General features: G+C 42.1%; 1 protein-coding gene across 2 annotated transcripts; it reads left to right on the top strand.

The window, feature by feature from the left end:
- Positions 1–70: 70 nt before the first annotated feature.
- On the top strand, positions 71–22,714 carry utp15 (UTP15 small subunit processome component). Of its 2 annotated transcripts, none has more exons than XM_072516097.1 (13): positions 71–227; positions 3,042–3,179; positions 3,763–3,855; positions 8,251–8,435; positions 10,221–10,399; positions 11,168–11,293; positions 11,773–11,908; positions 13,222–13,306; positions 13,697–13,849; positions 14,526–14,627; positions 15,500–15,633; positions 17,596–17,654; positions 20,273–22,714. In XM_072516097.1, the coding sequence occupies exons 2-13, from the start codon at positions 3,090–3,092 to the stop codon at positions 20,500–20,502; spliced, it is 1,572 nt and encodes a 523-aa protein (XP_072372198.1). In that variant the 5' UTR covers positions 71–227; positions 3,042–3,089; the 3' UTR covers positions 20,503–22,714. The 2 variants fall into 2 exon arrangements, with proteins under 2 accessions (XP_072372198.1, XP_072372199.1); XM_072516098.1 differs by having other exon boundaries at positions 218–317.
- The last annotated feature ends 3,633 nt before the right edge of the window (positions 22,715–26,347 follow it).

The following is a 26,347-nucleotide window of genomic DNA, read 5'->3' as shown; positions in this document are numbered from 1 at the left end:
TCTCCCTCCTCCTTTTCTCCCGCCCCACAAAAGAAAATCATCTCGAGGCCAGAACTTTCATCATACACTCGAACATGGGAACTAGCACCGTTTCAATAAGGAGAACTCGGACACATCAAACAAAGCTCGAACTCTGCTTTTCGATGTGTCGGTATTGATAAAGTTGATTGAGAGGGGCGGACGTGACGTGTCGAGAGCGGCATGGCGGCTGTCGGTGGAGGAATAGGGTGAGTGGGGAGCCGCGTGAGTGGCAGCGCGGGCCGGTGTCCGGGTGACGGTTCGCGTTTAAAAGGCGAGCGGCGTTCGAATGACTTTCGGTAATTACAGCATGGCTGGGCGGCGCGAGCCCGGCCCCCTGGGGCCAGCGCTGCCTCAGAGTTTGCAAGATGCAGGCTGTGTGGCGGGGCTTAGACTGTTTTACTAGCATTACCCCTCCCCGCAGATTCCGCATCCCCTGCTTGGTAAAGGTGCAGCGATGGACATCTCCATTCTGTATGGAGAGGTGTCCAGTATTACTTCTCCCGCCCCAGACCCATGCGGTGCTAAAGGCGCACTGGGTGGTTGTGCAGCCCACAAAGAGGCCATTCGTCCACCTGTTCTGTATTTTCCGCAAGAGCAGCTCACCTCCCCCACCCCCCGTCCCCTGTTACTCATTTCCCTGTAATTTTTCCTCATGCTGCCTTTGGTGATTTGGCTATTCGTCTTAAATTTGTGTCCCCTGATTCTCGGCTCTTCTGAAAATTGGAAGTTTCTCTCTGCTCAGTCTAAATCCCTGTTGATTGTGGATACCTCTTTATCATGTCTCCTTTCAACCTTCTCTCTTCAGAAGACCACCCCCAGTGTCTCCAATCCATCCATGTAACCAAAACCCCTCTTCCTGAGATTCATTTTTGCGAACAGCACCCTTTCTATTTTTATTGCAGTGTTTTATTCTTTGCAGCTGCAGCTTAAAAGCCAGTGTTTGAATGAAAATGAAATGAAAATCGCTTATTGTCACAAGTAGGCTTCAAATGAAGTTACTGTGAAAAGCCCCTAGTCGCCACATTCCGGCGCCTGTTCGGGGAGGCTGTTACGGGAATCGAACCGGTCTGCTGGCCTGCGTTGGTCTGCTTTCAAAGCCAACGATTTAGCCCTGTGCTGGGGTTCAGCGGGTAAGCGGGGTTCCCACTCACTGGGCTCAGTAAAAATCATTCCCACCCTTGAGGCAGAAGGCTGTGGGAGCACTCTGGACACTTGAGCGCATAATCTAGGCTGATAAAAGCAAATTACTGTGGATGCTGGAATCCAAAACGAAAGAGAAAATGCTGGAAAATCTCAGCAGGTCTGGCAGCATCTCTAGGGAGAGAAAAGAGCTAACGTTTCAAATCAAATGACTCTTTGTCAAAGCTCCTAATCTAGGCTGATACTTTGATGCAGCACGGTCAGAGATGTTGTCTTTTGGATGTGACATTAACACAAGACCCCACCTGCATTCAGATGCATGTAAAGATTCCATTACTATTTCTGGTGGAACAGGGGCTTTTCACTGTCTTGATCAAAGTTTCAACCAACATCAATGGTAATATATTAGCAATGGACAGAGGATTGTTTAACGGACAGGGAGCTGAGAGTGCGGATAACTGGGGCATTTTCAAGTTGAAAGGCTGTGACTAGTGAGCACCACAAGGGCCACAGCTATTATAATCTACATTAATGACTGACGGATAGACTGCGAGTATTGTATCGATGTTTACTGATGATACACAGCAATGTGGGAGTTGTGAGAAAGACACAAGAGGCTGGAAGAAGATGCAGACAGGTTACGTGAGTGCGCAGTGAGGTGGCAAGTGGGGTATAATGTGAGGAAGTGTGACTTGGAACAAAAAATTGCATCCCATACTATCTTTAATGCCAAAAATGCTACAGGTGTTTTATCCAGGAAGAAATTAATTTTAACAAAAGAGTAGCAAAAGTGGGCCCAGTGAAAGCTAAAAAGGTGTCTGAAAGATGGGTTTTGAGAAATAGTTTTAAAGGCTGAAGTAATAAGAAGACGAATTGGAAGTTTGATTGGACAGTCCAGAGATTAGATGAAAAGCATTACAGCACAGAAACCAATCATTTGGCTAAACTAGTCTGTGGTTCTACTGTTCACGAGTATCCTCTTATTCCATCTGCATCACCTTAGCCTTTCATCTTTTCTTTCTATTCCCTTTTCTTCCATATGCTCAACATGTTTACTTTTGAAAGCATCTAAGCCTCTGGCCTTAACCATTTCTTATGATTGAGTTCCATATTCTAACCATTGAGTCAAGAAACTTCTCATTATTTCCCTATTAGATTTATTAGTAGCTATCTTGGATTAATGTCTGAGATTTCTGAATGCTGTGAGCTGAAGGGAGGGATGTCAACTTAATAAAGAAACTAAAGAAATTATGTAGACCGCATTGGAATGCATCCTATGCTCTCGGCTATCTAGAATCCCTTCACTAAACTAAATTCTCCTTACAGCCTCAAACTATTCTTTGAACTTTGCTTTTGGTTCTGCTAAACCCCTGCTCCATCTTAATTATTTTCATGTTGAAAGGTGCTATAATAAATGCAAGATGTTTGAAATGTCTGTGGGTATGGCAGAGAATGCTCAGAATCTCCTGGATGTTACGACCATTTTTAAAATTGGCTATTTGTTCTCTTCTCTAATGATGGACTGTTTTTAGGTACTTAAGCTTCTGTAGAATGGTTCAGGGAAAAGGAGCCCAAAAGTCCAAGTTCTTCTTGGTTAAAAGAGAGGCTGAGAATTGGACTGAGCAATTCATATTTATGACTCTACTGGAGGCCTCCAAAGATGGGGAACCTTAATTTATACTGAGCCATAACCAGAAACATTTGCTGCTGGAACTGCAAGATAATGTCCTTGTACTCTTTTAGTCAAATCAGGTGTTTACTGAGCTATTTAAAGGAGATGAATGATAATCATGATAAAATTAAAGGAGCTGCTTGTGCTGCTGGTCTGTTTGATCTCTTCAGAAAAAGACAAAATTAATACTAACTTGATTATTTTTCAGGTGTCAGAGTGAGGGGTGCAACTTCTGCTAGAACAAAAATTAGAAGAGATGGCTTCATACAAACCAGCTGTGATTTCCAGCTACCCAAAACTTGGAAAAAAGGTCACTAGAGACACGGTATATTGGAAAAATTACAAGGTAAGATCAGAATGGATGAGTTTTGCTGCTCATGAAGCAGAATTAGTACCTGTGAGGATATTATGTTGTGTCTTTATTTGTTGTTGGTGCAAATGCTAATTCATTAATCTTGTAAACCATTGCTCCTTATTTAAGCCAATTGGCCACCATCCCAATGTCATTGTTACACATACAGAGCAAAATTTTCCGCACTCCCTGTGGCATGTTTTGCTGTGGGGGAGGTGGCCTGCCTTTGGCAACACCCTGCCGTCGGCAATGGGGTTTCCTGTTGTTCGCACCCTCCGCCACGAGGTAACTCGTGCTGGAGGGGTCGCCATCGGCTGGACCGGAAGATCCCACCAGCAGGAGCAGCCGGAAAATCTGCCCGCTTTGTTGGAATTGAAAGATTTGTCATGTTTATTTACAGTATATGAGACTAGGAATTATGTGAGTAATGATATTTAAAACTCTGTCCACATCTCTGAATTTTGATATATTGCATATCTTATGCAAAAGAATCTATCTGTAGCCCTACATCACCAACAGATGAAACGGTCACCTGATGGAAATGCCAGTAATGGCTTAACTTTATCTTGTGTTTCAGGCTCCAGTTCAAATAAAAGAGTTTGGTGCTGTGACAAATATAGATTTTTCTCCGATTGCTCCCTACAACTATGCGGTAACTGCTTCTACAAGGGTGAGTCCAGCATTCTTTTAGATTAAAAATAAATAAGATTTGATCAATTGTGTCATTTGGTAGTACCAATCTGTCTGTGATTTTCAAAAGTATTCAGATCTGAAACAACATTCTCACATTAACCATTCCAATCTAGTGTTCCGAGAGGTATAGTTACACATGGTAGAGTATTTCATTTAAAAACTTTGTTTTATAACTTCTGTGTTTCCAGTATCTGTCGGTAATAGTTTATTTTAAAAAAGACAACCTGTACAGATAAATATATTGAATAAGTTTGAAGATTGTAAGGATAGAAATGAAAAGACATTTGAAGAACAAGTGCTTTTGCAATGGCGGAATAATTTGTGGAATGCAATCGGTCAGAAATGTTATATTAGCTTAGCATTAAGGTGTTTTTCTTGATTCTTTGGGAATTGGAAGAAATTTCACAGAACTTTAAAATAGAAATTGAATAAGTTGGATAGGATTTGTGACAGACCAAATATAATTTGCAGAAAGAAAGTAAATTTATATAGTATATTTCGGGACTTCAGGAGATCCCAAAGTGCTTTTCAGCCAATTAAGTGCAGTTGAGGTGTCGTCGATGTTGCAAAGTAAGGGAACATGGCAGTCAATTTGCACACAGCAAGATCCTAGAAACAGCAATGCGATGCGTTACTAGATTTTTTTTTTTGTGAAAAAACAGGTGTTGGTTGAGCGATGAATATTGGCCTGGCCACCTGGCAAACTCCCCCACTCTTGCAGAAGAACCCATGACAATTTTCTTTTATAAAAAAAAATAAAAAAAAAATTATATATATATGAAGCATTTGTAATTTTCAGTTTAACAATTTATTATTTCTTAAATAACCGAGCGGGCCAACACATGCAACAATATTAAAATAACATACCCTACTACCCCCCCGCCCAACTCCTGATTACCCATATATTAAGTTCCCTGTCCTTGTCTTACACTACCATTTCTCCCACCCGGCAACACAAACTCCTCCTCCAATGCTTCCAGGCTCGGGGAAACCCCAAATCTCTCAGTCTCTGCCCGCTGCCACCTCCTAAAGCCCCCCCCCCCCCCCCCCCCCGGAGCAAAACGAATATTATCACATCGGTGGCCACACTTGCTCCCCCTCCAATCGCATGTGCTGTCTCCATTGCCCCCACACCCTCAGTGCTGCCACCACCGCCGAGTACCGAGCCAGCAAGAACGGCAGGGGTGCTGTTAGTAAAGCCTTCAAGCTCGTGCCCTTACAAGATGCAGCCTCTACTCGCTCCCAAACCAACCCCTCCCCACTACCCACTTCCTGACCATCGATATGTTGGCCGCCCACTAATAGTTAAAACTCGGGAGGGCCAAGCCTGCCTTCCCCGCGACCCCGTTCCAGGAGTGCCTTCTTCACCCTCGGGGGTTTTACCAGTCCACACAACCCGAGGTCACCACATTTATTTCCCTAAAAAGGCCTTCGGGACAAAAATCGGGAGACATTGAGAAAAGAACAGCAGCCTGAAGAGGACTCATCTTCACTGTCTGTACACTCCCCGCCAGTGTCAGTGGCAGCATGTCCCACCTGCGGAAATCCCTTTTCATCTGATTGACCGCTCTACCCAAATTTAACTTGTGAAGCTGCCCCCAATCCTTAGCCACCTGAATCCCCAGATACCTGAAATTGCTCCCCACTACATTAAAAGGTAACTCCCTCAATCTTCTTTGCTGCCCCCATGCCTGAATTGCAAACACCTCGCTCTTTCCCATATTTAGCTTGTAGCCTGAAAACCGCCCAAATTCTTCCAGTGCCTCTATAATTCCAGCCATCCCCCAACGGGTCTGTGATATAAAGGAGTAGAACAAGACCCTATCCTCCACCCCCCTCCCCCCTCACTATCACCTGCCAGACATTCGATGACCTAAGGGCTATTGCCAAGGGCTCTATTGGCAGGGCAAACAGCAGTGGGGAGAGCGGACACCCTTGTCTTGTCCCCATACAAAGACTAACATATTCTGACCGGGCTCGGTTGGTTCTTGCATTCACCACCGGAGCCTGGTACAGCAACTGGACCCAATCCACAAATCCCTGGCCAAACCCAAACCTGCCTAGAATATCCCATAGGTACTTCCACTCCACCTGGTCAAAGGCTTTTTCTGCATCCATGGCTACTACCACATTAACCTCGCACCCCTCTGATTGCATCATTATGACATTTAAGAGTCGTCTAATGTTGGACATCCGGTGCCTACCCTTCACAAATCCAGTCTGATCCTCACCGATTACCTCCCCCCCCCCCCCCCCCCCCCCCAAGGAATCGGTTCATACCCTCCTCCCCGGCCGGGGGTTCCGATTTATAAAGTCGACTATAGAATTCACGAAACCCATTTACTGCTCTTGGGTCCACCACCACCTTCCCCCTCACATCCTTTACCTTCCCAATTTCTCTCGCAGCTTTCTGTTTCCTCAGCTGATGAGCTAACATCCGTCTAGCTTTCTCCCCATATTTGTACACCTCCCCTTTTACCCTCCTCAGCTGCCCAAATTCCATTTGAAGTTTTGACGCTCCTTCAGGAGCTCCTCATCCGGAAACTCCGCATATCTCCTGTCCACCTGTAAAATTTCCCCTACCAGCCTGTCCAGCTCCGCCCGTTCAGTCTTCTCCCTGTGGACCCGAATCAAGATTAATTCCTCTGTGATAACTGCCTTCAGTGCTTCCCAAACCACCCCTGCCATGTTCTCACTGTGTCGTTGCTCTTTATGTACCCTTTGATGGCCTCCCTCACCTCACAGATCTCATCCTCTGCTAACAGCCCTACATCTAACCTCCATTGTGGACGCTGGGTATTTTCTGTGCCATACTCATAGGTCTATCCAGTGTGGGGTGATCCGACACCACGATTGCTGAATATTCCGTGCCCACCACCCCACCGAACAGTGTTTTGTCCAGTACATAAAAGTCGATCCTGGAATACACCTTGTGCACATGGGAGTAAAATGAGTACTCCTTGCTCCTGGGCCTCCCAAATCTCCACGGATCCACCCCTCCCATGCGTTCCATGAACCCCCGCAGCTCTTTCGCCATTATTGACACCTTTCCCAACCTGGAACTCGACTGGTCTAGTCTAGGATCTAGAACCATGTTAAAATTGCCTCCCATAATCAGCCGGTGCGAGTCCAGGTCCGGATCCGGAATCTTCCCCAACACCCTCCTGAAAAACGTGACATCGTCCCAGTTTGGGGCATATATATTCACCAGCACCACAGCCATTCCCTCCAGTTTCCCACTAACCATAATAAATCTACCCCTCCCGGGTCTGCCTCTTATCTCCCCACCTCGAATGCCACCTTTTGTTAACCAGAATTGCTGCCCCCCTTGTTTTAAAGTCTAATCCTGAATGAAACACCTGCCCGACCCATCCCTTCTTCAATCTAACTTGGTCTCCCAGCTTCAAATGCGTCTCCTGCAACATGGCCATGTCTGCCTTCAGCTGCCTCAAGTGTGCGAACACACGGGCCCTTTTGCCTGGCCCATTCAGCCCACGTACGTTCCATGTGACCAATCTGGTCGGGGCACACTACCTCCTCCTCTGTCAATCAGCCATGACCTTTCCTCGGCCAGCCCTTGGCCCATGCCCCGCACCTCATCTGGCCCACCCCCCGGCAGCTACCGTCGTCCGCTCTCCTCCTCTAACACCTTGAAAGTCCCCTCCTCATCAACAGTGCCCCCCCCGCCCCCCCACTCGTATAGGTTCCCAGGACAATGGCAAAGAGCAAAAGACAAACAAACAGTCCCTCCCAAGGTCCGAGCACAAAGGCCTACCCCATCTCCCTTAACAAAATCTTATCTAGTCGAACACCTTCAAACAGAATCAAATTAAAAAGACCAGAAAAAAGAAAAAGAATACCATGACAATTTCCAATCCACCACAGGGGGCATTGATTTAATGTTACATTTAAAAGACTGCACCTCAGACGATACAGCGATACCGTTAACATTGTTAAGTATGTGCATGGATTATGTGCTCTAGAGTGGGGTTTGAACCCACAGTCTTCTGAATTAGAAATGAGCATGCTACCGTGAATCAAGCTGTAGTTCATTAGTTCAAAGACCATTACTTGTGCATGGTCTTTAACCTCTTGGTCGTTGGGAGTCGAGCTTTTGGCTCCTGAAGATGCTATGGTTGCAGTAATATGACCAGACCTTTCTCAGCCTCTCCATGTTCTCAGCAATTTAGTCTCAATGCCTCATGACCTGCAATTCCAGATGTAGGGTCAGTTGGTGCTAAATTAAGTTTCTAAAAAGGAAACTTGGTGAATTGCATAATTGGTACTTTTCATATGTTCTTATAACAGCTGCTGCACTGAGTTGTTCTCGATACATTTGATGGATAAGTTAATAATATCAATTATATTTTAGATCCACATATATGGTCGATATTCTCAAGAACCCATAAAAACATTCTCCCGATTTAAAGACACAGCATATTGTGGTACGTACAGAAATGACGGAAAGCTGCTTGTTGCAGGCAGCGAGGATGGTATTGTTCGCCTTTTTGATGTCGATGGCCGAGCAGCACTCCGACAGTACAGTGGACACACTAAGTAAGTTGTTTTCTAAGACCAGGCTTGGTGGAGAAGGTAGCTTATGTGGCTAAATGCTTTTGATGATGGACAATTGTCAATAAAGATTCTTAATGCCAGTTTTAAAAGGTTTCACTTTGGAAGAAATATTTTGCCTGGAGTGGAGATCCCTCTTCTGCACTTCCCTTCAGAGTGAGAATTCTGTTTTCTGTCCCATTGAAGATTAATTTTCATTGCCCTCCAACTTTCCCCGAGGAGTGGTGGCACAGTAGCACAGTGGTTAGCACTGTTGCTTCACAGCGCCAGGGTCCCAGGTTCGATTCCCGGCTTGGGTCACTGTCTGCGGACTCTGCACGTTCTCTGTGTCTGCATGGATTTCCTCCCACAAGTCCCATCGTCTGCTTTCAATGTTTATCGGAAATCTACTGGAGTTGCATTACAGAGTTATTATTAAGCCCCTTGGCCTCTTGGAAGTGGGTGTGCAATTTACAATCAGATAGCTTTTAATGTGCTTGTAAGTGTTTTTAGAAATTATTAGCTGTGCATAAATCTATATATATCCCATCCTATCCTTGCTTTCCAGCTTAATTTCATCAACTTTGCCACATGGTCTATCCTCCCTTCCTCGACATCTGTACTCCCATTTCTGGAGAGAGGCTGTCGAGGAATATTTACTAAAAGCCCACCTACTCCAACAGCTATCTCGATTACACATTCTTCCACTCCGCTCCCTTTCAGAACTCTTCTATTTTCTGAGTTTCTTCATCTTCATTACGGCTGTCCGGCACTGCCATCTTAAATACCAATGCTTCTGATATTTCTTCCTTTTCCTTAAATGTGGGTGTCCCTCCATTATGGTTGATGGGACCCTCAACCATGTCTGCTCCATTTTCCACACTACAGCTTTTGTCATTTCCCATTCTTGCCAGAACCACGGTTCTATTATCCGCGCCCTCCATCAAACACGCCTTGCGTGTTAAACAACTATCTACTTATGTTTTTAATTTAATATATCTTGTGAATTGCTGAAAAAGAACCATATTGTTGAAGCTTTTTGTGAATTGCTGAAAAAGAACCATATTGTTGAAGCTTTTTGTCTTGCCCTCATCAGGATGCGATGCAAGGATGCAATATTTCAAAGGAACAACAATTTTCACTGCATGAGAAAAAGGGTGCAGATTGGTTGACAAGTCAGCTGTGATTGTCCGAGACATTGCTGTGATTGTCCGAGACATTGCCGTGACAAATGCACCAAGGCATTGTTGTTGACCAATGCTTTGTTTGTCCAAAGAAGGTGCAATGTTTGGACATATTCCTTTTACCTGCAGAAGACAGACTCCTGCCTATGAACATATGCAGCTTCTAACGAGTATAATTTAGCTACATTGTGAACCTGACTGATGATCTTTAAAATGGCTGTTAGTGTAATTCTTAGCACATTCTGGATTATTCAACAAGTGCCAATCGCAGGATTACATCTATTGTTAGACATTGCATTCTAAATTTTGCAAGCTCGAGCTGGTTAAATACAGTCAGTACTCTCTGCCTCTTGCAAATTAATAAATTTAAAAAGTCCTAATCAGATTACATAGGAGAGACAGGAACAAAATAACGCAGGTGCTGAAAAATTGAAATAAAAACCAAAAATGCTCTGAATACTCAGCAGGTCAAGCCGCATCTGTGGAGGGAAATGAGGTACAGTTCCGGATCGATGACATTTCATCAGACAGAATGGAAAAAGTTTTGGAGCGAGCTTGATATTTGTAAATATAAACATCAACTGAGTTGCTAAAATCTCTTTTCCAGAGCAGTTCAAGTCACTGCGTTCACATCTGATGACTATCGTTTGATCTCTGGATCAGATGATTACTCAGTGCGGCTTTGGGATATTTCAACCTCAACAGAGCTTCTCTGCTTTAAAGAACATACTGATTATATACGGTGTGGCTGCACCAGCAATTTGAATGCAGACCTCTTTGTTACGGGTAAGTAGTTCCTATTGGTACAGCAATCTGTTGTCAAAGGTTACTGGGGGTAGGGAATGTGGATTTGAGGCAACAATCAGATCAACCATCATCTTATTGAATGGTGGAGCAGGCTTTCTAAATGGCCTACTCCTATGTTTATTCTTATATTTGTATGTAAATAGTGTTTAATAGCCATCTTTCTTTTTCAACTTGGGTGCCGCGATGAGGCTGCTGCCTGACAGCGCCAAGGACCCGAGTTCAATTCTGGCTTTGGATGACTATCTGTGTGCAGTTTGCCCGTTCTCCCCAGGGTTCCCTTCAGGTGCTCCAGTTTCCTCTCACAGTCCAAGATGTGCAGGTTAGGTGGATTGACCATGCTAAATTGCCCTTTACTACCAGGGATGTGCGGGTTAGATGGGGTTATGGAGTTGCAGGGATAGGGAGGGAGCTAAGGTGCTCTTTCAGCGGGTCGGTGCCGACTCGATGGCCCAAATGCACTGTAGTGGTTCTGTGATTCTAAATATGCTCTGTCTCTTGGGTGCTAGTGCATTCCAGCCTATATGGCTGTTTGCTAGTGCAATATAATTCAATGCTTATCTACTGTTGCTTAAGCTCTGATTTCTTGCGGTTATTGACATTGAACGTGGGAATTGAAAAAATATTTTCACTAGTCATTACTTGAACACATTTGTGATTTAAAGTGCATCAATGTTCACATTGCGCGCATTCAGTGCTGTACATTGAATCTGCTCTTCCAACAATTTATAATATTCTTCCTAATAATAGGTTCCTACGATCATACAGTGAAGGTATTTGATGCCCGAATAGATAAAAGTGTGATAACTATGGAACATGGGCAACCAGTAGAGAGTGTGTTGATGTTTCCATCAGGTGGTCTTCTGGTATCAGCAGGTCAGTATACTTTGGTTGTTCTAAACTAGTGGTTTTTATTTAGCTGTTGTCAAATATAAAGGAGCCGGCTCAGGTAGCCTCCTAGTTTTAATTGAGTTGACTGCCTTTCGTATCTTCTCCCTCTCTCCATGGTCTTCATTGACATTAGATCAATATATTGTGTCACGTACATCATTCGGTGCCCTGCAGCCTGGAGAGTAAACCAATTCTTGGTTAATATACTTTCCAATCTTTGCAGTCTAGAGAATATTTTTTTGTTTTTGTATCCGTAGTCACTTTTTCTATAACTGCAAAATTGTTGATGCAGCTGCTGACACGAGTTAACCTTTGCACTGGCTTTTTGAAATATATTCCTTTATAAAATCTATTTATTATTCAGCACATTTTTCTCCAAAAACTTTAGCTACTGGCTTAATAATAGCCAAAGCTTTTATGTATGTTTGTTAATTTTTCCTCCTAATCAACTTTTTTTTATAAAGGTGGCCGGTATGTAAAAGTCTGGGATATGTTGAAAGGAGGACAGCTGCTGGCTTCATTACGAAACCATCACAAGACTGTCACGTGTCTATGTCTGAGCAAGTCGGGACAGAGGCTACTCTCAGCCTCTCTTGATAGGTAGGAATCTCATTGGAATCAGCATGTAAATTGTGCTTTTTTTTTCTAAGATAGGTATTGGTTGGGATTCTCCGTCCCGCTGCACCCGTTTTCTGCTGTGGCGAGGCCCTGCCAGCAGCGGGACCCTCCGACCCGGTAGCCAGCCAAAGGGGCTTCCCATTGTGGGAACCCCCACGGCGTTTGGAAATCGGAGAGTGGGAGTGCGCTGCCGGCGAAGCGGAGGATCCCGCCAACGGAGAATCCAGCCCATTGAATTTGGTTTGGTTAAAATCTGATTTTCCATTTATGTTCATTCTGAGAGTTTATAGATTAAAATATTTAAAATTTAAGAGGAGCTAAATAGGGAACAGCATTTTACATTAGTCAGTAGTTGGGGGATATAATTTAAGATAATTGAAAGGAGAGACTCTCAGATTTATGGTGGTAGAATGGGCAAATAGATTTTAAAGTGGAGTGGGTAAATATTTTAAAAATGGGGAAGATATTGAATTGAGATAGGACAACTCTCATCGGACAGGGCAGTCCTAATGGTATTATTGTTGGTGCTCTTTGATATATGGGCTTTCTAGGTAGTGTTAAAATCCTCAGAAACTGATATCTTCAAGAACTTGAAGGAATTGCACAACCAGATTCGTAGTTTTAAGACTTGTTTCAACAAGTAGGTAAACTAAAACAAAATAACTAATAATAATCTTTATTAGTGTCACAATAGGCTTACATTAACACTGCAATGTGAAATCAAAATATCACGTGGGCAACTAATACTCTTAAGTATGGAAAATACATCCCTCATTAGTTTTAACCCACTCTAAAACCACATACCACATTTATACATTACAGCATATTCTCTGCAGAATTTCAGTGTTTACGTGAAACAGTCCAAAGTTACTCCCAGCTTCCAACAGGCTCCCTTCTCCTTGTTTCGCTGAGTCATAATGTAGAGTCTCTGTCAAAGATCCTTTCCATCAGTCTTCTGAAAAATCCCTGTACAATTTCCAGTAGTACATCTCCCTCTGGAGATTCTTTACTCCGGCCTCGCCAGGATAAATCTCCCAGGGTCATCAAATTTCCACGTCTCAATCAGAGAACATTTTCCCATCCACATTCTGTCTGGAAGTGAACAGATTAAAGACAGCCTTTTCCCCAGATCCCAATATAACTTCACACTATCCTCCCTTTTCCAGAGCATCCTATTTACCTTAAAATAAAAGAGACAGTCCAAAACAACCATCTTCTAAAACCGCACATTCATAACACTAGCATTAAGCTTTTTTGTGTCTACGCTGATAATATTTTAGAATCTTAATTTGCAGGCACGTCAAAATCTATAGTACATCCACGTACAAAGTGGTCCACAGTTTGGATTATGCAGCAGCCATCCTAAGCTTGGCTTTAGCAGTAAGTATATGTTTTGTTACAAAATGGGTGACGATGGCCTTTCCCCAGCATATTCAGAATCACTTAAATCCTTTTACTTATGCTTTTTGAAATTTGTACAGTTAGATGTATTGTGGTCGAGCAGTTCTTTTTGTGTGGTACCAAAGCTGAGATTGGTTGTTTGTAGCTATTATCCACACTTATTTAGATGTGTGTTTTACGTCACTAATTGCTGGCTCGTGATTAAGAGCGATAATGCAAAGGAAAATTTCTCCCCTCCTTCTCAAAGCTTGGGGACTGAGGCCAGTTGTCACATTTTCTGTGTAGTGTAAAGGTTCTAAAAATAATAAATGCTAGCGGTTAAGTCCGTTGATACAAAATACCTTAATTTATATTTTAATTCAAATTTAGCCTGAAGATGAAGCTATTGTTGTAGGAATGACCAATAGTGTCTTGAATATCCAGCATCGGAAATGCAATGAAAAGAAGCTTGACATTGCAAGTAAGAAGAGGGGACCATCTTACAGATATTTCGTAAAAGGGAAAGATTACATGCCAAAAAAGGTGAGATATTTGTAAAATGTATAATCATGGCTGTTTTATTTATGTGTCAACTTGTAGAAAGACCTGAAATAATGTACTTTATAAATGGGTGCTCTCATACGTGTCAAGGTTTCTTTTTATTTAGTGGTCAAATTTAATTAGTTTAATTTTATTTGTAAAATGTGCTGGAAATGTTGTCAATGGGGACAAATATCTTCAAGCAAAGGATAAAAAGATTTACAAATTAGCTTGTAGTACATGACTCCCCATAACTTTTTAAAAAAATGTTTCAGTGATCATCTAGATGTTCATTTTCCACCTTGACTATATTCCTTTACTGTTTTCATCTTCCCCACCCCATGCTTGACTGCTTTCAAATTTTAACTATTTTCTGTTATTTCGGCAGCTTGCATTGATCCTCTAATCTACCGTTTATTTTATCACATTAATTATTGGTACATGTTCTATACAGGTGTCAGCTTAGACTTGAATTTTACTCTGGCATTCATTGTTGCTGTTTAGATGGGAGTGATTTCTAGAAGCTGCTTTTCTTCAACAATCAGATATTTTGTATTTAGAAAAAATGGATCACTTTTTCATGCTGAAAATATGAATTCTTGCTTTAAGAATTAACCAATGTTATATATTTTTATCAATAATGCAACAAATTTATTTTCATGTTTCTTTTATTTTCTAGGATGATGTTTTGGTCAGTAATCCCGTGAGGTTGCAGCTGAAGAAGTATGACAAGCTATTGAAAAGTTTCCAAGTGTCCCTGGCACTCGATGCTGTATTGGAGGTAAAAAAAAAAAGCTCTTTGATTCCACAATACACAATCTTTGGTTTGCAACTCGTGCTTAAGTGGATTTTTGGCAATGAATCACACAACATAATGAAGGGTATTTGATTGCTTTTTCAACTTTGGAATATATCTTCAGCTTCAGTGTGTTTCTGCTGTAAAAGTAATGGCTCAGATTTTGCTGTTAAAATAATGGAACATGTAATAATGCGTGTTGCAACTTGTAGCAAATAAGAGCTACGTTCTGAGTCACCAAGTTGCTGATGGTTTGTGCGGCTTCCAAAAATAGCAGCTCGCCCTGAACCTCCCTGTCAGTTTCATAAAGTTGCTACATTAGTATATTAATTGCCAATTAAACTGACCTTGGAAAGTTAGGGCTGATACTTGACAGTGTAAGTACCCTTTTAATGAGATTTAGATTCTTGCAATGTGTATCAGCTACTCCAACTCTTAAAGTAACAATTTGAACTGGATTTTTATGTATTTGTTTTCTCTTAATGGTTCAGCACAAGGTCCCTGAAATGGACTTTGTCTTTTTGAATTAAATCAAGGCCCTGTCTTCTTGAATTAAATCAAGGCCCTGTATCATTTCGGTGTTCTCTACGTACAGAGTTGTATGTACGGAGAATTATCAGTTATCCTTCTTGCACAGACTGAGAACCTACAACTTTTTCTGTTCTGAGTAAACTCCTTGAGTGAATGCAGAGCGGGTCAAACTATATTTAAAATTCACAGATTGAACTCTTATTGTTTATATTTATATCTTGCAATGTGTGCAACATCTAAATTCACCACTTTATTAAGTCATAGTGTGTAGATTTAGTGAGTTTGGCATCCTGTGCTGTTCTGAACTGAGTAATATTATCTTGAAGTCAAAAATCAGGATAAAGACACCAGAGATTACCACAGGAGTTATGCAAGAACTTAACCGCCGAGGGACGCTTCAAAATGCACTTGCAGGAAGAGATGAAAAACAACTTAGCATTCTCCTTGGCTTCCTTATCAGGTAATGAGACTTCATCTTTGCATGTGCTTCTCAGAACTATACACCATAGGTATAAATTGTCAAAATTAAATTGCTGCTTAATTTTTGAATCTGACTTTTACTTTTTTTCTAACAAGTGTAATGCGTTTACCATGATGTAAATTGTGTGAACATGGGTTAACAGTACTCATGCTAATAGCAGAAGATTTGGCATTTGTAACATGTCAATTATTCATGCATGATGTGAAATCTAGAAATTGGACTCAAAGTGGACTTGAAGTTATGTTGGTTCATTTGCACTTCAGCGTTCTACTATTCATTTGTGTAAAACTCTTCAATTAATCCCAATTGACCAGCATAATCCTGCAGCATAATATAATTTATTTTATATTCTTTGATGTATTCAAGAATGGTTATCTGAATTGAAAATGGGTTTATCACCAAAAATAAGAATTTTCATTTGTACAAATTACTTTTTTAAAAATTCTGAAACTTTCAGTTTAATTGGTGAATTCAAAATAGTTTATGATTACATTGAATATTCAATATGCAAAGCATTCTAAAATGTGCCTGTGGGCCAAAGAAAATGAGCACCATTTGAAGAGCCATTTCTAACCAATGCAATTAGCAGCATATCACAGTTTGTCCTGCCTATGTGATCAGTTTTGCGGGCGAGCCTGATATGGGCAAATTGAACTTTGAACAAGCATAAAACACAAATGTAAATGACTTGGATCCAGCTCACTTGCATTTAAAATGTCATGGTCTTTTGTGCCCAGATTGTGGTAATATTACTACTAGGATCTCTACTCCCCATCTGAGTTTAAAGAGTATCTAATTAATCAATTTTCTTTCACATTTTCAGTGCTATTTTTGGAACCCCTAGCTGAGCAGCACAGATTAATGTTTTTTTTAAATTTAAACTGCCCAATTCTTTTTTTTCCCCCAATTAAAAGGCAATTTAGCATGGCCAATCCGCCTGCCTGCACACCTTTTGGTTGTGGGGGTGAGACCTACGCAGACACTGGGAGAATGTACAAACTCCCCACGGTCAGTGACCCGAGGCAGGGATCGTAACCGGATCCTCTAAGCCGTGAAGCAGCAATGCTAACCACTGTGCCACGCAAACAGCACAGATGACCATCTGACAGGCCTTTGTCGTTGAATTTTGAAATGTATTCACCGTTATAATGTAGAAATGCGGCAGCCAATTTGCACACCACAAATTCCTACAAATAGCATGGCTGTTAATGATCAGATAATCTGTTTTTTGTTATCAATTGAGAGAACCTTCCCTGGTTTACTTGGAATTATATTTACTTGGTATATCTTCTCCCTAACAATTTACTTGAGATAAGAATTACTGTATGCCACATCAAATGTTTAGTACCATGCTCTTGAGAACATAAGAACTAGGAGCAGGAGTAGGCCATCTGGCCCTTCGAGCCTGCTCCGCCATTCAATGAGATCATGGCTGATCCATTGTGGACTCAGCTCCACTTTTCTGCCCGAACACCATAACCCTTTATTCTTCAAAAAACTATCTGCCTTTATCTTGAAAACAGTCAATGAAGTAGCCTCAACTGCTTCACTGGGCCGGGAATTCCATAGCTTCACAACCCTTTGGGTGAAGAAGTTCCTCCTGAGCTCAGTCCTAAATCTACTTCCCCTTATTTTGAGGCTATGCCCCTTAGTTCTGCTTTCACCCGCCAGTGGAAACAACAGCAAATTAGAGCCATGGTTCATTGCATTAATATGAATTCCCAGTGTGTAAAGGTAATATATGCTTTAACAGCTGCTGAGACCATCCCTGCACATTTCACCTTTGTGCTCTACAATTGTTGTTTGTTGCTGTGTACTGAAATGAGGAAATATGAAACCTTGTACATCAAAAATATAAATATTGAGGTTTATTTGGCACAAAGATCAAGCTGCTGCTTCTTGTGGATTACTGGATACAATTATTGTATATCTTATTTTTAGAAATGTTGTCGATCCAAGGTTTGCATCTGTTCTGATGAATGTTGCAGAGATTGTAATTGGTAAGTTAGCTTTTTTTTCTTGTACCTTAGCTTTTAACGTTCATCTTCAGCTTCCTGCCTCTCAGTGACATTAATGGAAAACACAATGTCTGGGTTGGCCTGAAGACATCTACAATATCACCTCTTTTGATCACCGCACTTTGATATGCCATGCTGTTTGTCTGAAATCCAGTATTGAATAAGTAAATTCACACATTGAATATTGGGGAGATCAAAACTATTGTCTTTGGTCCTTACTATGAACTCTATCCCTCTTACTGGCCATTGGCTGTTGATTCAGACCTTTCACCAGTTTGACATCCAATTGAACTGAGCTTCTGACCCATATTTTGTCCATCACTAAATCTGCCTGCTTCCACCTCGAGCACTGCCTACTTCAGCTCATTCATGCCATTAATTATTGCCTTTGGATTCAATTATCCCAGTGAGCTCCCATCTTACATCTTCTGTAAATGTAGCTCATCCAAAACTCTGCCTGTATCCTAGCTCACACTAAGCGCAGCTCACTCATTTCTCTTCCCCCCCCCCCCCCCCCCCATGCACAAAAATTCCCATCCTTATTTACAAATCCTTCACTAACTCTGTAACTGCTTCCAGCTGTACAATCCTCAAATATCCTTACGCTCCTCCAATTCTGACCAGTGCACTTTGTTTTCTTTGGGTTGTGATTGGCATTCAGCTGCCTGGGCCCTCTGGAAGTTTTCCATAAATCTCTTCACCTCCGTCGCTCTTCTTTAGACACAGCTTGGAATCTGCCCCTGGCCTAATATCTCCGTATGTGTCTTGATATAGAACTGCATGCACTTTTGAAACACCTTGGGACATTTTCCTGATTCATTGTCTGTCATTCTTTTTGGGAGGGTGCAGGACAGCACATTATTGATCTGGCCACTAGAATGTATTCCATATCAGTTTGGAGTCATTTTCCTCTCCCTGCCAATAGCAAGCAACTTGTCCTAGTTTTCTCCTCCATCCCTGAAAGATCAGCAAGATGGCAACTTGCCTGCCTGGGGTGAAAATGACCCCACTCTAGAATGTTGTTATGCATTTTTATATTGTTTGAAAGAAAAAAGTTCACTCCTGTAAACGTATGCATTATTCATCTACCAATATAGTTCTGTGACACAAATGCATATATACGCTCCCATGTTGACTTTTTTAGTAGTTTTATTGCATCAGTCAAAATTTGCAGTTTGTCTATTATATATAAGCATTTCAATGTGAAATGGGCAATATTAAGTGTTGTTACTTGCAAGGCTACGGACCAAGTGCTGGAAAATGGGATTAAAATGAACAGCCAGCTTTATTAAAAAAACACTTTTTTTTGGCCAGTGCGCACGATGGGCTGAATGACCTCTTTCTGCAGTGTAACGTTTCTATGGTTCTAAAAGGTCTTTGAATCTGCATATTTGCAGTTCCATATTTTGCTGCCGCCTTCCCTGCTATGATCCTTGGCCAGACCCAAAGATGTTGGGGGAGATCTGGTTAGGGACCAATAATGAGATTCAAGACATTTAAATGAATAATGCCACAAGCTTCCATGAGTTTTGAACAAAAAAATAAATTTTACCATAAGTTCAGAAAGATAAAATTATTTCCAATATCTCTTATACTCTAACATTTAGGATAAGAATGAGGTAATGTGAATTAAAAGGTAAATTGTGGTTGGTTCACCAAGCTATATGAGGTAAATGTTTAAGTTTCTTAACACCCCCACCCCATTCTCTTGATAAGACGCATTTATCTTCTAGCACTGATCCTTTCAGGGTGTAGGGTAGGTGGGAGGGCACCTAATTAGTATGGAGCCATTGGGTGCATGCACCACTTAAGGCTTGTCTTGGATACCTGCAAGCCCAAACAAGATGATGATGCGTCCCTCTAGCCGAAATGTTTTTTGGGCCCAGTTTGCACATTTGGATTGTGCCTGTCACAATCCTACAGTAAGTCAGTGCAGCTCCTTTTCTAGGACATAGTGGTCTACAGCTACAGGTCACGTGGCATATAAGAAACCCTTAGTACTGAGAGTGCTGGCCTCCTCTGACATAGAGGACTGTGTATGGGTAATTGAAGGTTCCAACTGAAACAACATTCCCATCCAGAAACTGCCAGTGAAAGCTGGCAGCTGACTATTGAAGTATGGGCCCATTTCCTGGTCCTGCTTGTAATTCACCTGGAATTAGAACGTGTTAATTTTCAAGTTAATGCATTCACAACTGTGTACATGAGTATTTATAATAACTGATTTGAGTTGTGATTTTATTGTAGAGTAATTTGATGAATAAGTGATTGTTTGCAAACCCACTTATTAATACATTCACAAAGTGATGGGAATTAGGGAAAACAAAAAAAATGAACACCCACTTTTTCCAGCATCACATGACCACATCCCAAACTCAACAACATTGCAAGAAACCTAGGAGAAGGTCCATTTCAGTTGGGCTAAGACAGACTGGGTGTTGGAGAATACAGAAGAATGAACCCTCTAAGTGGCTTTGCAACTTCACAAAAAAGGTAGACTTTTTGAGTTGAAATCAAGAGAAAGTGCCTTCCTTTTGGAATGAAAGGGTTGATGGCAAAATTGCCTATTCACTTTAATCATTTATTTTTGCCTTCTTTAGATATTTATAGTTCTGTGATTGGTGAGTCATCAATAGTTGACAACCAGTTCCTGAAGTTGAAAGATCTCCTGGAGAAAGAAATTGATTATCAGGAAGAACTGCTCGAAGTCCTTGGAATGATGGATACAATTTTTGCAACCATGACAACCAAAAAAGTAGTTGTTCCTGGATATCAAAACTGTGCCGTAGTTGCTGGACCTGAGCAAGAAGAACCAATGGCAGTTGCCTAAAGGCACACTTCTTCACTAACATTAAAAACTGGATTAAGCACACTTGCATACAAATCTATCCTGAAATAATCCCCAATGAATTGAAAGTGAACATTGTAAATGCTAATGGAGCATTTACCTACTTATTTGCTATTCTGTTATAGCCAAAGACAAACTTGTTCATATTTGGGGTGATGCAAAGAGAATACAGGATATGTGAAATTCTATATGACCAAGATACTTTGGGGAATAAACACTGTGATGTTGTACAAGTTGAGGTAAAGAATATTTTCTAATTGTGGGGTTCTGCCATCAAACTCTCACAGCTCTAAGTGATGGGTAGAAAAAGAGACAATTGTATTCTGTAAAATTAATATTTTAGTTCAGAAACTTGCATTTTGTGCCCTGAAAATTATATATCTATCATGGGGGACAGTGAAGTTTTAAACATCAGTCTGCCTTGGTCACCCTGGGCTTTCACAGTACAGCATTCCTGTTTGACTGTCCCACAGGAAGACCAAGTTCATTTTGTACATTATTTATACTGAACTAGTCGCAAGAAGAGCCGTATATTTTAAGACAAGAATAGGAAGTTAACAATGTTTGTCACAAGGTGAATGGTTGTATATTGTATCAAATCTCATCTAGCAGTTCAGTGTAAGCATACTTGTGTGCCATGGTACTGAAACATAAAGGTCAGTAAATTGCAGGATATGTCTTAAGCTAGCTATTGTGATGGGAAAACTATAATTGGCTTCATCCTCCCCGGGTAAAGGAGAGAAAAATGTACCATTGTTCTCGCTCCTATTTGCTATCTATTAACTGCTGTTGAAGTGAATATTTAGTGAGGTAATTCAACTTTCCTATGCTCTCCGCTGCTGGTACTTATTGTCCAGACCCACATTTAAATTAACCACTCAATTAAAGGAACTTATGGAGTCGTCCCTCACACTAAGTGCTTCTTTCATAATAGAGGGATGGAGTCGTCCCTCACACTGGAAGTGCTTCTTTCATAATAGAGGGACGGAGTCGTCCCTCACACTGGAAGTGCTTCTTTCATAATAGAGGGAAGGAAATTTGTGAAGGATAAAAATTAACATCAGCTTTTGAAAAGTACGAGTAAGCATAGTGACCCAATTATAAAAGGTAGATTTGATTTATACGGTGAAATGATTATTTGTCAGGAAGTTCCTCTTTCATGTCATTTTATCTTGAGATATCTTTGTTGCTCTGTTTTCAATATAAGTTATTACAGAATTTTTGCACCTTTTTAATAATGTTCTGCATGGTAAGGGGAATTAGAAACAAGGATATGAAGTGACTGAAAGCGGTCAATATGAACAGAATGTTAATTATTAGACCACTAACGGCATTCAAGATTTAAGGAATTAACTGTCATTGGTAAAGTTCAATCAGATTGTCAAGGCTTTATATGTGTAACGTTTGATGTCATTTGCATCAAATTGTCCAGTGTAGACATTTGGATTTTAGTTTATTTCATAATTTTAATAAAACTGTAGCACCAGCAGGTGAGCACGTGAGCCATGATGTTCAATAGTGATCAACAGGAGCACTGATTCAGAAAGGGTTTTTTATTGTATGTCATTTCAATATGTCCTTGGCAACACATTCAATAATTTCTTGTGCACCTGATTTTAGCAGTTAGATGGTGGAAAGCAGTACAATTATCAGGAAATAATTGTAAACTTGTTTATGCAGCGCATCAGTGGATTTGTGATCATCTTGCCACAAATTGAATATTGAGTTATGATTCATGTAATGAGAGCTTGATCTCCTGTGGTCTAATTCTGAAGAAGGAAAAATCAGAAGTTGGGGTGAGCCCATGTCATTCTAATAGTACCTAGTACTAAGAGGTAGAGACCCAGAACCCATTGCCCTCCTGCTCTTAGCAACACAATGATGGAGTAGACAAATAACTACAGACAGCAAGTGCTTTGTAAAAATAATTGTCAGAACATTGTGGAATCATTCAGTGCGAGTTTCAAATGGTGTGCAACAGTGTTAAATCCAGCACATGTCAAAATATCCAATGGATGTTTTTTCTAAAGCATGGTTTTATTTAAAAATTAAAAATATAATTGGTTCAGTAAAGTATGACTAATTTATATGTATGAATGATCAATTAAATTCTTAACGAGGAAGAATGCTATACTTTTCATTGTAAGTACCTGATTCTTGTTTATGATCATCCTTTATAAATTTAGCTTCAGTATGGTGTCTAAGGCTGCTATTATTTTACCTTTTTTATTGTTTCCAGCTGTCTACATTTGGCTTTCAAATCACTGACTTTTCAATCCTGCCCTTGCTATATATGTCCTCTTTAATTTTCAAAGCTTAAATCTCTCCGATATCCTCCATACCGGAATCCTGCAAAACTACGTACTTAGCCCTCTACTATGCTCCCTATACACACACGACTGTGTGGCAAAATTCAACTCCATTCAGCTCCAACTCCACCTATAAGTTTGCAGATGTCACAACAGTAGTGTGTCGGATCTGGAAACACCGAGTTACAGTACAGGAGGGAGTTAGCGAATTTAGTGGCATGGTACATTGGCAAGCAAATTTAGTGGCATGGTACATTGGCAACATTCTCTCCCTCAATGTCTGCAAACTAAGGAGCTGGTCATCAACTTCAGGAAGCAAAGTGTTGTCCACGTCCCTGTCTGCATCAATGGTGCCGTATAGGAGATGGACAGCTTCAAATTCCTTGGTGTAAACATCAGCAATTTTTTTTTTTTTTAGTTCATCGGACTTGGGCATCACAGGCTATCCCAGCATTCATTGCCTATCCCTATTTGCCCTTTAAGGAGGCAGTTAAGAGTCAACCACATTGCTGTGGGCCTGGAGTCACATGTAGGCCAGACCAGGTAAGGATGGCAGATTTCTTTCCCTAAAGGACATTAGTGAACCAGATGGGTTTTTATAGTTTGCTTTCCAGAAGGGTTTAAATTTGCTGGTGAGACGGTCAGACTCCCTGGGAAAGCCAGTCTTATTCAAGTGCCAATGCAGAGTGTTGGGCCATGCCCTTGAAAAGGGGTTTTAATTCATTAAGTGTTATACATAAATTACTGTAGCTGGGTGGTGTCTTTATGTTTGTAATCGTACAAAACCATGCCGCTAATAAGACCATTCACTTCCAAATGTACATAGATTCTATCACTGAGAATCTTTTCCAACAATTTCACTATCACTGACGTCAAGCTCACTGGCCTATAATTACCCTGGTTATCCTTGCAACCCTTAAATAACAATATAACATTGGCTACCCTCAGGGATCTCTTCTGTGGCCAACGAGGCTAACAAAGATTTCTGTTAGAGGCCCAGCAATTGCAGTGTTAGAGGCGGGTACAATATTTGCCTTTTTTTTTTTTAAAAAGTTAAACCTTTCATTAGGCAGGGTGGGTATAGAGGATATGGGCCAAATGTGGACAAGTAGGCCTAGCTTAATGATAGAAACTTGGCGGCAGGGACAAGCTGGGCCGAAGGGCCTGTTTCCACGCTGTAAACATCTATCTTTATGATTTCATCTCTTGTCTCCTTCAGTAATCTGGGGGAGATGCCATCTGGCCCTGGGGGTTTCTCTACCTTAATGCTTTTCAGCACCCCCAACACTTCCTCCCTTGTAATAATGACCTGTTCTAAAGTGTTTACACATCCCTCTGAGGTGCCACCAATCAACATGTGTCTCTCCTTTGCGAATACCGATGCAAAGTAGTTTTTTTTTTTTAATAAACATTTTGTTGAGGTATTTTTGGTTTCACAACAACAAAATAAACTGTGCATGAATCTATAAACGTAGTGCAAAAGCCGTCACCCTCCCTTACAGGTCCCACCTTTATTAACCCCCTACTCCAAGCTAAAGTAACCACCCCCCCTTCTGGTGGCCATTAATTTTCCACAAAGAAGTGGATGAACGGTTGCCACCTCTGGGCGAACCCTAACATTGACCCTCAAGGCGAACTTGATTTTCTCCAAACAGAGAAAGCTAGCCATGTCGGTTAGCCAAATCTCTGAGTTCGGGGGGCTTTAAGTCCCTTCAAGCTAATAATATCTGTCTCTGGGCTACCAGAGAGGCAAAGGCCAGAACGCCTGCCTCTTTCTCCTGGATTCCTGGGTCTTCCGACTCCGAAAATCGGCACCTCTGGACTCGGCGCCACCCCTCTTTTTTCAACACCTTGGACATGACATCCGCAAACCCCTGCCAGAATCCCCTAAGCTTTGGACATGTCCAGAACATGTGGACATGGTTCGCTGGTCCTCCCGCACACTTTGCACACCTATCTTCTACCCCAAAGAACCTGCTCATCCGGGCCACTGTCATGTGAGCCCGGTGAACGACCTTGAATTGCATCAGGCTGAGCCTGGCACATGTGGACGCGTTGACTACTCAACGCGTCCGCCCAGAGACCATCCTCTATCTCTCACTTGTGCTTCAGCTCCCCAGCCTGCGTATCCTCTGACCCCATGAGCTCCTTAAAGATGTCAGAGACCTTCCCTTCTCCCACCCACACTCTGGAAACTACCTTGTCCTGTATCCCCCTTGATGGTAGGAGCGGGAAGGTTGAAACTTGCCTACGTAGGGGGTGCCGCACCTGCAGGTACCTAAATTTGTTTCCCCTCGCCAATCCAAATTTCTCCTCCAACTCCCTCAGGCTGGGAAAGCTTCCTCTATAAACGTAACCCCCATCCTCTCAATCCCTGCTCTCTGCCATCTCCGGAACCCTCCATCCAGCCTTCCTGGGCAAACCGGTGATTATTACAAATTGGGGACCAGACCGATGCTCCCTCCGCTCCCACATGCTTCCTCCATTGCCCCCAGACTCTCGGGGCCGCCAGCACCACGGGGCTGGTGGATACCGTGCCAGCGCGAATGGCAGAGGCGCCGTTATCAATGCCCCAAGCTAGTGCCCTTACAGGAAGCCGCTTCCATGCCGACCCTCCCCCACCACCCACTTCCTGATCATGGCTATATTCGCCGCCCAATAGTGGTTACAGATGTTTGGCAGTGCCAGTCCGCCCACTCCTCGGCTCTGCTCAAGCATCCCCCTCTTTACTCGTGGGGTCTTGCCCGCCCATACAAAACCAGTGATCCCTTTGTTGTTTTTTTATATTTAGAGTACCCAATTAATTTTTTTCAATTGAGGGGCAATTTAGCATAGCCAATCTACCTAGCCTGCAAATCTTTGGGTTGTGGGGGCGAAACCCACGCAAACACGGGGAGAATGTGCAAACTCCACATGAATAGTGACACAGAGCAGGGACCTCCGCGCCGTGAGGCAACAGGGCTAACCCACCGTGCTGCCCTTGATCACTTTGTTGACCCGTTTAAAAAAAGAACAGCGGAATAAAGATGGGGAGACACTAAAACACAAACAGGAATCTTCTCCGTCTGCACCCTCCCAGCTAGTGACAACGGGAGCCCGTCCCACCTTCGGAAATCGACCTTCATTTGGTCAACTAGTCAGGCCAGATTTAGTTTGTGCAGCCATTCCCATTTCCGTGCCACTTGGATGCCTAGATACCAAAAGCTTCCCCCTACCACTCTAAACGGCAGTCCGATACATACAGGAGCAGCTCGTCTGCATAACGCGAGTCTCTGTTCCATTCCTCCTCCTCCCCTCTTTTCCCCCCCCCACCCCTCTCTCCGTGGAATTGCCAGCGGCTCTATGGCTAATGTGAACAACAGTGGGGAGAGGGGGCATCCCTGTCTCGTTCCCCACTGCAGCCTAAAATAGTCTGATTTTGTCTGTACACCCGCCACAAGAGCCTGATGCAGCAACCTGACCCAGTCAATTAAGACTCGGCCAAATACGAACCGTCCCAGTACCTCCCACAGATATTC

Source organism: Scyliorhinus torazame, chromosome 9, assembly GCF_047496885.1.
Source record: "Scyliorhinus torazame isolate Kashiwa2021f chromosome 9, sScyTor2.1, whole genome shotgun sequence".
NCBI lineage: Eukaryota > Metazoa > Chordata > Chondrichthyes > Carcharhiniformes > Scyliorhinidae > Scyliorhinus > Scyliorhinus torazame.
The sequence above is the reverse complement of the archived record's forward strand: the minus strand, read 5'-3'. Positions and strand labels throughout refer to the sequence as shown.